This window comes from Sorex araneus, chromosome 2 (genome assembly GCF_027595985.1).
Source record: "Sorex araneus isolate mSorAra2 chromosome 2, mSorAra2.pri, whole genome shotgun sequence".
In the NCBI taxonomy this organism is placed as follows: Eukaryota; Metazoa; Chordata; class Mammalia; order Eulipotyphla; family Soricidae; genus Sorex; species Sorex araneus.
In genome coordinates this window covers 267,991,623-268,001,605 of record NC_073303.1, presented here as the reverse complement: position 1 = coordinate 268,001,605, position 9,983 = coordinate 267,991,623, and the positions used below count along the sequence as shown (strand labels likewise).

The window sequence follows — 9,983 nt, the reverse complement described above, 5'->3', positions numbered from 1 at the left end:
CACTCAGAGTGAGACGTCCGGGGCTGCCCGTGTGCAGGGCCGCCTTCTCCTGCCCTCAGGAACGCCCTCGCTGCCCCCGCGGCGTCTCCTCATGAATCCCAGCCCCCCCTGCCGCACTCCCAACCCAGCGGCTTCAATATGTGAGCCAGGAAATCAAATTTACTGGGTCAGCGTGGGACCGCACCAGCCAGAGCAGGAGGGAAAGAACCCGATCAAATGACGTGCATCTCCGCTTTGCCGCCGTGTGGGGCAGCTTCTGCTGACCCCAGGGGTGGACACCAGCCCCCCGGTGTCCTGGCGCGGTCAGCAGCCATTAACACGGCTGTTAACGGTTCTGGGCCTCCTCTAAGGACGCTCTAGAGGCCTGCCAGGTGGTCTGGTCATCCCATGTCTCTCGTCAGCAAGTCAGTCTTTGCCCAGGTCCTGACAGTGCTCAGGGACCTTTTGCTGACAGGGCACCCTCAAGTCGGTTCCTGGTTCTCTCTGTGGCGGCCACCAGTGATTGGCTCTGCCCACGCAGACACGCTTTCTTGGGTGGATTTGAGGGGACAGAGGCCGGGCTGTGGGGCCCGTTTTTGAGGAGGTGGCAGCTTCGAGAGAGCTCTGCCCTGACCACGTCCCTCACAGGGGCCCAGTCCAGGCTCACTGGGTGCCGGTGAAGGCGGGCAGGGGTCTTGCAGGCAGAGCGGATTCCCAGGGGGCTCAGGAAGCAGGAACAAGGGTCCCGAGGGTTCTGGGTCTCGCCAAGGTCCCCGGAGGGCCCGGATCTGCCCTCTGGTTCTCGAAAGGCTCCTTGCAGACCTACTACATTGCTATTGCCTGTTCCTCTTCCTAGACCAGGTCCCCACACTGTCAGGAGCTAGAACAGCAGGACTGCTTCTCACTCCTCTCTGGTGCAGCCCTGGGCCTGGCGAGCACCTAAATAAGAGCTTGGAGCTGGGTGGAAGGTTCTGGATCCGTGTGATTTTCAGCAGGACTGTGTAGTTCCTGCGGAGTTCGTGCTGCCTCTGTGCTCTCACCCCGCCGTGGACCCGTCCCTCCCTCCACCTTCCACTTGTGACCCCCACAGTGGTGGTCCTGCCAGAAGAACCCCCCCAAACCTCACGGTCAGGTTACGGATGAATAACCCGCAGCCACTAACCCTGGAGCTGAGCATGCGGAAAGGAGTCCACCTCTCTGCCGTGAGAGGGTCTGGGGAGAGAGAAACTCTGGTCCCGACAGCGCGGCTGCCGTTCTGAGCTTCCACCCCAACCCACGTTCACCCTGACCCTCCTCAGGCCTTAACGTTCAAGAGCAGCAGCTGGTAGGTGCCATGGGGGCGTGTGACTCCCACACGGGCCCGGGGAGGAACTCGGAGCTCCCTGGACGGCCCCTCGGGCCCCCGAGCTGGCTCCTCGCGCCTGCAGTGAGCTGCCCGCCCCGGCGCTCAGCCCCCATGAGGCCCAGGAGGCCCGGCTCTGTGGCTGAGGGAGGAGGAGTGTCCCCACAGACCAGCCTCTGCATGACGTGCCGTCTCCCCCCAACATCTGGCCTCTTGTTTCCCTTCCACCCACGTGCTGCGACTTTCATTTCATTTAAAACACGTAAGAGCCGGGAGTTGCTGGGAGGAGGGGAAATGCCGAGCCCCTCCGAGTCCCGGCAGCCTTCCTGGAACCACGCGGGTGGGCTGAGGGCCCCTCTGGGCTCCAGGGCCGCCCTGCAGGGCCGCCCTGCGGACGGCGGCTCCCAGAAGCCCCTGGAAGCACCTGGAGCCCCACAGCCTGCCCGAGCACAGACTTGCCCCGTGTGTCCATTTCTGCCACTCTCTGAAGAGCAGTGGCAGGCCAGGCGTGCTCGGTCACAGGCCCAGCAAGGGCGGGGGACCAGGAAAACGCAACCGCAGCGCCCAGGTGCAGTGAGGAGCGCCCGAGGCCGGCGTCGTCACGCTCTGCTGCTGAGGTCTGTCGCTCGTGTTACCCACGGGTGCTCAGCGCCAAGGGACTCAGAGAAAGGGGTTGAGAAAAAACCTGTGACAGCACAGCAGGGAGGGCGTTTGCCTTGCACGCGGCCGACCCGGGTTCGATTCCCAGCATCCCATATGGTCCCCTGAGCACTGTCAAGACTCATTCCTGAGTGCATGAGCATCACCAAGTGTGACCCAAAAAGCAAAACAAAAAAAAAAAAAAAAAGGCCATTATCAGGCCATCCCCTCTTCTCACCATCAATCCCCCGCCGAGGGCGGCTGAGCTGTTGCCGTTTCAGGGAAGCTGCATCCCCAAGCCCCCAGAGCCCTTGGTCTTCCCTGGACCCTTGGGGAGGCTCTATCGGGTCACGGTCAGTTCGGGACTTGAGCCCAGAGAGACCCGTGAGAGCTGGCGCCCAGCCGGAGGCAGGGAGAGCGCAGACGGGATCGGTGAAAGGGGGGGCCGGTGTCAGGGCCTGGGGTGGGACTCCACAGACCAACAAGGCCTTGCGTCCACCACCAATGGCCGGGTACAGGGGACACTTCCACGAGGGGAATGTGTCCTCAGGGCAGCAGCCTGGGGCTCCCTGGGGGGCTCCTGGGAACCGTGGAGGCCAGCGCTGCACTGGAGCAAGCAGAGGTTGGTGTGCGGGAGGCGCCCGGCATAGTCGCCCCCTCTGAAGGACACTTGTGTCCTCTCGAGCCTTGCTGCTTGTGCGGATGCCCAGAAGCCGAGCTCATTGCTTGTTCCCCACACTCTGCCCCTCCGCAGGGCACTGCTGGCCCCGTCACGGAGTCTCCTGCAGTCCCTGCAGGATGCGGGGCTCTGACCCCACTGATCTGCCTCCTCGCCCACGCAGGGCCTGTGCCCACAGCCCTTCCCACACCGGCCCACAGGCACTTCCGCTGTGTCCTTGTACCCTTCCGGTCTCGGGGCCAAGGTCGCCTCCTGTGGGGAGGGTGGTCACCCCTGCAGTCCGGGTTAGTGTTCAGCCTCTGTCTGCATCTGCATCATCCAGGCTCTTCGCAGTGTCCTGATTTCCTGTCTGCCCGCCCAGACGCCCTCTGGAGAGGAGGCTTGGAACACCAGGTCTCTTGGGTTCACTCTGGGCTCAACACCCATCACCCCACCGCAACGGGAGAACCTCCCGCCAGTTATGGTGAGAGGGCGATGGAATGAGTCGGCATGGACTCCCCAACTGAGGTCAGACCTCTTCAGTGCTCCTAGCCTGGCACCTTCTGATTTCATTGTCCACTCTCAGCACTACCTTTGCCCAGTGCCAAAAGTAGAACCTAAGTCGTCCTAAGGCAAACATCAACAAGTAAAGTATAATTTTTTTTGAGTGAAGGAAAACATTTCCCCTACCGACTTTCTGCCTAAAATAATCCCTTCCCTGGGTATTGATAGCAGTAATCTGTGTTAATACTTCTTCAAAAGGTGCATTTGGAACTGTTCCTGTCTCTGCTTGCTCTGTGTTGGGGAGTGGGAAGTATGTATTGTATAATGAAAAACCCGAGATCTCATTGAAAATCCTGAGATGTTTAAAAAAAAGAAAAAGAAAGAAAATCCTGAGATGTTTTCGTGGACCAGGTGATTAGAATCAAGAATCAGGCAAAAGACACCATCAGACTGGGACATATATATATATATATATATATATATATATATATATATATACATATATATATATATATTTATATGCGATGCCGTGAATAGAGCCTATGCAGTGGGAACCACCTCCTTTTCCTCTTCCCTTGCTTAACATCCAGAGAGAGACCACCCAGATGACGCCCCTGGGCTGCCACGCGTTCCCTGCCCGCCTCTGCTGGGTTATTGAGCTCTCCCACCTGAAGCCTTTTTCCTGCCCTGGGCATGGTTTCTGGGATTAATGCTACCGCCATCCCCTGCTTTAGAACCGGGCCACTGCCCGGCTAGTGGCATAACTTGTTCCCCGAAGCTGAGGAACTAACTTCTAGGCGCTCGAGGCCTCCTCGTTGGTGCAACAGAAGGGGCAAAGGTCTTCCGGGGTCTCCCAAATGGACCGAGTTAGCCAGAGTCTCCAAAAGTCACCAAGATGCTCTTGGGAAATGTGTCGAGTACCCTTGAGAATTGCCCTCGCATGCTCTTGGGAAATGTGTCGAGTACCCTTGAGAATTGCCCTCGCATCCAGCGCGAGTACTGTGGCTATGGGGCCACGCGGAGGAGCCGAGCAGAGGCCTCTGTGAACGCACACCCGCAAAGTCCCAAAGAAAGGGAAGCCTGTGCGGTTGCAATGAACCTGGAGCACCCGGGAACCCGTTTAGCCCTCTAACCTGCCGTCACGCCTCTTCTCTTCTCTAATTAGGGGGGAAACATTACCATCCTTCACTGACTCCCACATTAATTTACTGTAAAAATGACTAGTCCTTGAATCCAACCCTGACTGGGTCCCCAGCACCTTACATGATCCCCAGACACGGCCAGGAGTGATCCCTGGCAAAGGGTCAGGAGTCATCCCTGAGCATCTCTGGGTGTAGCCCAAACCACCCGCCGCCCCCACTAGAAAACACGGAGCCAGAGAGAGCAAGGCGCAAGCCAGAGAGAGCAAGAGCAAGGACCTGGTTTGGTCCTTGGGCATGTTTCCGTACATCTGTTTCCTTGAGCACCAACAGGAGTGATCCCCGCCCACAGAGCCAGGAGTGAGCCCTGAACACACCGGGTATAGCCTCCAAATAGCAAACAACGAGAGGTGAAAACTGGCCAGCCCTGGAATTTTTAAGCAGCAAGTTAGGATTTGTTGTTTGTTCCCCACTCACCCCGCAAAAACCGACCTCGTAAGCTGGCACAGTTGCGTTGGGATATACTCAGGCATTGGAGCAGACCTGTGCACATGGAGTGACAGCCTCGACGCTCTTCAACTGGAGACAGTGCTATGTAGTTTACAGTCCGTGTTGAAGTCTAGCCTGGAAAAGTCTATAAAATACCTGGTTAGATCCGTCACCCAACAAATGCTCCACGCATGTGATTGGCCTCTGACTCTCTACACACCATAGACAAGACTCGAAAATGCAGAAGTGCTCTCAAAAGCCCTTTTCGTATCAGAGACAAAGGTTTTCAGGAGCTGCGGAGATAGCCCAGGGGTTCATGCGCTTGTTTTGCATGCGGCTGACCAGAGTTCAATCCCCAACATCCCATATGCTCCTCTGAGCACTTCCAGGAGTGACTCATGAGTACAGGGCTAGGACTAACCCCTGAGCATTGCCAGGTATAACCCCTGCTCAGGAAGGAAGGAAGGAAGGAAGGAAGGAAGGAAGGAAGGAAGGAAGGAAGGAAGGAAGGAAGGAAGGAAGGAAGAAAGAAAGAAAGAAAGAAAGAAAGAAAGAAAGAAAGAAAGAAAGAAAGAAAGAAAGAAAGAAAGAAAGAAAGAAAGAAAGAAAGAGAAAGAAAGAAAGAAAAAGAAAGAGAGAGAGAAAGAAAGAAAGAGAGAGAGAAAGGAAGGAAGAAAGAAAGAAAGAAAGAAAGAAAGAAAGAAAGAAAGAAAGAAAGAAAGAAAGAAAGAAAGAAAGAAAGAAAGAAAGAAAGAAAGAAAGAAAGAAAGAAAGAGAGAGAGAAAGAGAGAGAGGGAGGGAGGGAGGGAGGGAGGGAGGAAGGGAGGGAGGGAGGGAGGGAGGGAGGGAGGGAGGGAGGGAGGGAGGGAGGGAGGAAGGAAGGAAGGAAGGAAGGAAGGAAGGAAGGAAGGAAGGAAGGAAGGAAGGAAGGAAGGAAGGAAGGAAGGAAGGAAGGAAGGAAGATTTCAGTCCAAAAGGATTTAACTACTCAAATCAGTTCCTGGGACAGTCCAAGGCCAAGTTCAGGTGACCGAGATATGGAAGGACAAACCACGGGCTGCCTTTCTCTCCTCTCCCTCTCCTACTTCCTTTCAAGACAGTCGGTGACACCCTACTTTGAATTCCTGGGGCTGGTGTCTGATGGACATAGTGTCTCTCCAAGTACCCGTGTTTGTGAGGGAAGCGTCCTGTGCCCTTGTGGGACCATTGCCGGCTGTAACATGCCTCGCCGTACTGAGACGCTGATGGGACTTAGAGTGTTCCAGAATCCCACAGACGCCAAACCAGCCCCCGGACTCCGGCAGCTCCCGAGAGACACTGAGCATGAAAACGAGAGCTGTCATCTTTCCCTGTGTCTCAGAGAGAACATTCTAGAAGGATCCAGGAGCTTCAAGGACATTTAGGTGTTGCTGGACGTCCACTCTGTCACCCATATCCCAAATATCTGGCTGATGGTTTAAACTAAATGAACCTGCCCCTGGGGGTGAGCAAATGAGCTGCACTCTCTCTCCCGTTTTCTGCTCGGATGTGCTGACTAATTGCCGCCTGTCTGGGCAGGAGGTAGACGCAGCCTCAGAAAACTACCGACACACGTGAACCGAGTTCAAAACCAAGTTTCTGTGCCAGGCCCAGATCCCTCGAATTCTGCCCTCGGGTTCTGCAGGGAGCGTTCAAAGGGAGCCACGAGGACCGACTCAAATAAGTTACAGGCGCAAATGAGTTCTCGGTGGGAACCGCCTCGGCGTGGTTGCCGTCCGTGAAGTAACGTGAGAATCTCTGGCCTCGGTTCTCATGGACGGGAGGGTCCGAGTCTGGGCATCTGACGCACTCGGAGCCTGGCCGAGCTCCTGTGAGGAGAGCTGGACCCACACCCCGTGTTCCGGCCTCCTGCTGGGAGGGTGGCGGGGCAAGTGTCCCGCCCTCCTCTCCCTTCACAAGCCGCTCTCACTCCCCCCTGCCTCAGTGCCTCAAAACTGCCCTTCAGCCTTCCCCCGGTGACGTGGCAGCCTGTGTGCGAGCGAGCCACTCCGGAATGAAGCTCCCATTTTCCAGCTCTGGGGAGGAGGGGCTAGGAATGGACCCCCGGAGTCAGTGGAGCTGGGGCAGGGAGAGAGACCGAGGGGGATAAGCAGGGGAGAGTTGGAAAGGAGGAAAAGGCAAAAACCACAACAGCAAATATTCCCCCTGATTCCTGTGCCCAGGAAAGAGGAAGGGGGGGGGGTCTTCTTTCTCCTTAAGACGCAAATACTTTTTCTTTTTTGTGGGGGTTGGGGAATTCGGGTCACACTCGGTGCTGCCCAGAGATTCCTCCTGGCTCTGCACTCAGGAATCACTCCTAGTGGATTGGGAATCATACAGGAAGCCAGGAATCGAATCCAGGTAAGCCTCATGCAAGGTGGTGCCTCACCTGCTGTACTCTCGCTCTAACCCTCTAAATCTCAAATTCTTCACTGTACCACTGTCATCCCGTTGTCCATCGATTGCTCGAGCGGGTGTCAGTAACGACTCCTGTCGTGTCAGCCCAATGGTGTCGGCTTGCTCCAGGAACATGAAGAACATGTTGTTGTTACTATTTTTTGCATATTGAATATGTCACAGGTAGCTTGCCAGGCTCTGCCGTACGGGCGGGATATCCTCGGTAGCATGCCAGGCTCTCCGAGAGAGGCAGAGACTTTGAGCTTATATAGCTGAGCTGGAGGTAGTTTGTGGGTGTGTCTCCCATGTACGTAACTTTTGGCCGTTTAATTTCTTAGTAAACGTGGCCCCAAATTTTGGGGGTCTGGCCAAAGGCACAGGGGCAATTTTGGGGTATCTGAAGACACCATCAGGCTGCTGATGTACTCGCCCCACAGGTACAGGTTGACCTACTGGTTGCACCATACCCCCGTTATATTTGTTATGGGTTAAAAATTGAAAGGGGAGAGGTTGGGGTGATAGTACAGTGGGTAGGGCATTTGCCTTGCATGGGTTCAATCCCTAGCATCCTATATGGTCCCCCGAGCACCGCTGGGAGTAATTCATGAGTGCAGAGCCAGGAGTAAACCCCTGTGCATTGCCAGATGTGACCCAAAAAGAAAAAAATTGAAAAAAGAATTAAAAAATAGGTTGAAATGAGATAGTAAGCCATGCCACTTACTAGGGAAACTTGGTCACCCCACCATCCAACCCCGTTTTTCCTCAGCTCTATAAAGTATATATTCTGTGATTCTTCAGACATTGCCAGGCACTCCCTGGGGAATAAAATCGCCCAGGCTGAGAACCACTGTTCCAGTCAGAAAATGTGTCAGTTGACCTTTGGGATGCGACTGGCCGTAAGCTGGGCATTGCTCACGAAATGTTTGACTTGCTTCTGATCTCTGTAAGCCTTCCTTTGGAAGTCCTGTGCGGAATATTTCAGCTAGTTCTAAGAAGCATTTTGCAGTTTACCACCCCTTCTGTCTGACCTACATCAAAATAAACTTCCAACGCTAGAGGTGTTAATGCATGTGGAATTGGAGCTCTACCTGAGATAATCCGATTACAATTACCCTTCCTGGCTGCCCGGGGCACCTCAAAACAAACTTCATTTTAGGTGGGGGGGAAATGCCTATTATGCTGCATTCCTTCTCAGTAGCCTTCTCTTGAAATAGTTTGAGTTCAGGGATAAGGAGGGAAAAGAAAAAGTCCTGCCTGTCTCTCCCAGACTTGGTTTCCAGAAAGACACAATTCATTGTGCTGAGAGAGAGCCTCTCTGCTGAAACAATCGGTTGCTTTTGTCTCTGTGTGATGAGATGGTGTTGAACTGAACCGGGGACTGAGTCTTGGCGTTGTCCTGTGCTGGGAACTGTATTCTGAAACAAGACTGGCTGACGTTTTTGCTGAAAGCCGTTATCCCGTGCAAGGTCAGGGGACTCCCGCCAGAGGAAAAGCAATACATGATTCAATTTTCCACCCAAACCAGCACTTGATTTCTCAGATAAATGATAAGAAGTGTGTTAAATTTTTGGAACGAATACCTTCACTGCGGCTGGAGAGATAGCGCAGAGCCAGGAGTAAGCCAAAAACGCAAACAAACCACAAAAAAAGTTGCTAGATGGGGGGGTGTGGGAGGGATCCTTGGGGAATGGCTGTGGCTTGGAGTCCAGCTGGAACCACGCACGGCAAAGGAGCCCCTCCGCAGGACCTGTTTTCCAAGGAATGGTCCGTTTCTCTTCCGCTTCTCAACACCCCTGCACGCCCACTGCTTGTTTTCCTTTGGGACTCTACTTGTGTTTCGGGGGAGTAGTAGGACACTTCCCCTGTCCCTTTCCTGGCCATTCCTGACTCCACCCGGCGCATGAGCATCCCCTGGCGATCCTGGGCTGCTGGTGGGCTTGTCTATCTCGGCCCACTTCCTGGTGGAGGAAGGAGACTGTAGAGATCAAAAAGAAAACCTGAGCATCTCCGAGGGCATTCAGTGCTCTCCGTGATGGAGCGCAGAGGGGACGGAGTCAAGGTGGGTCAGACTTGACTGGGGGTGGGCTGGAGGCGCCCAGGAGGGGCGCTGGAGGCAGAGACGCATGTGGCCCTAACAGAAATCTTTCCTTTCACTTCCAAAGTCTTTCTCCATCTCCCTACTCCGTCCTCAACAAATCTCATAACGTCCCCTCTCAACAGTTTCGCCCCCTAGGCCCACAGGGAACGGGGTGCAGGCACCTTGGGGGTCACGTGACCAGGGCACTCTTGCTCTCACTAATCCGGCACGTTCCCCCCATCACGTTCCTGCATCTCCCAGTCACTGGGCTGGGGCGGGCTTAGTGGTAGAGCCGGTGTCTCAACTAGATGGAACCCTGGGGTCAACCCCTAGCACTGGGCAGAGAAGAAAAGGCGTCAAGTTTCCTAGTCTCTAGGTTTCTCTCCTATCTTTCCCCCAACCCACAAGCATTTGTGTATTTGGCAAATACTTTGGACCTTGACTGCAGCAGCTCACGGGCGCCCACCGCGTCCAGCCCCACTTCTTCCCTGGACTGTGCCCCCCGCCTTGGCCGTCCTTACAGCTACTCTGGACGCCCCTCGGAGTCAGGATGTGTCTTTTCCGCTATTCCCATGAGCCGAGGTGGAGGCAGACACAAGTGAATGTGTGCAAGAATGTCACTGGGGCCAGAGAGATAGTACAGCGGGCGAGGCGCTTGCCGTGCACACAGCAACCCGGGTGTGACCCTGGGCACCACCTTTGGCTGCAAGCACTGCGAGAAGCGATCCCTGAGGCAGAGCC

At 55.0% G+C, this 9,983-nt stretch overlaps 1 protein-coding gene across 1 annotated transcript in view; it reads left to right on the top strand.

Moving 5' to 3' along the window:
- SLC9A9 (solute carrier family 9 member A9) overlaps positions 1 to 9,983 on the top strand; it is a 517,302-nt gene that overhangs the window by 324,863 nt on the left and 182,456 nt on the right. The window contains exons 11-12 of the mRNA XM_055129734.1: positions 759 to 777; positions 5,913 to 5,919. Coding sequence (XP_054985709.1) covers positions 759 to 777; positions 5,913 to 5,919 — 26 coding nt within the window. The remainder of the gene's footprint in view (positions 1 to 758; positions 778 to 5,912; positions 5,920 to 9,983) is intronic.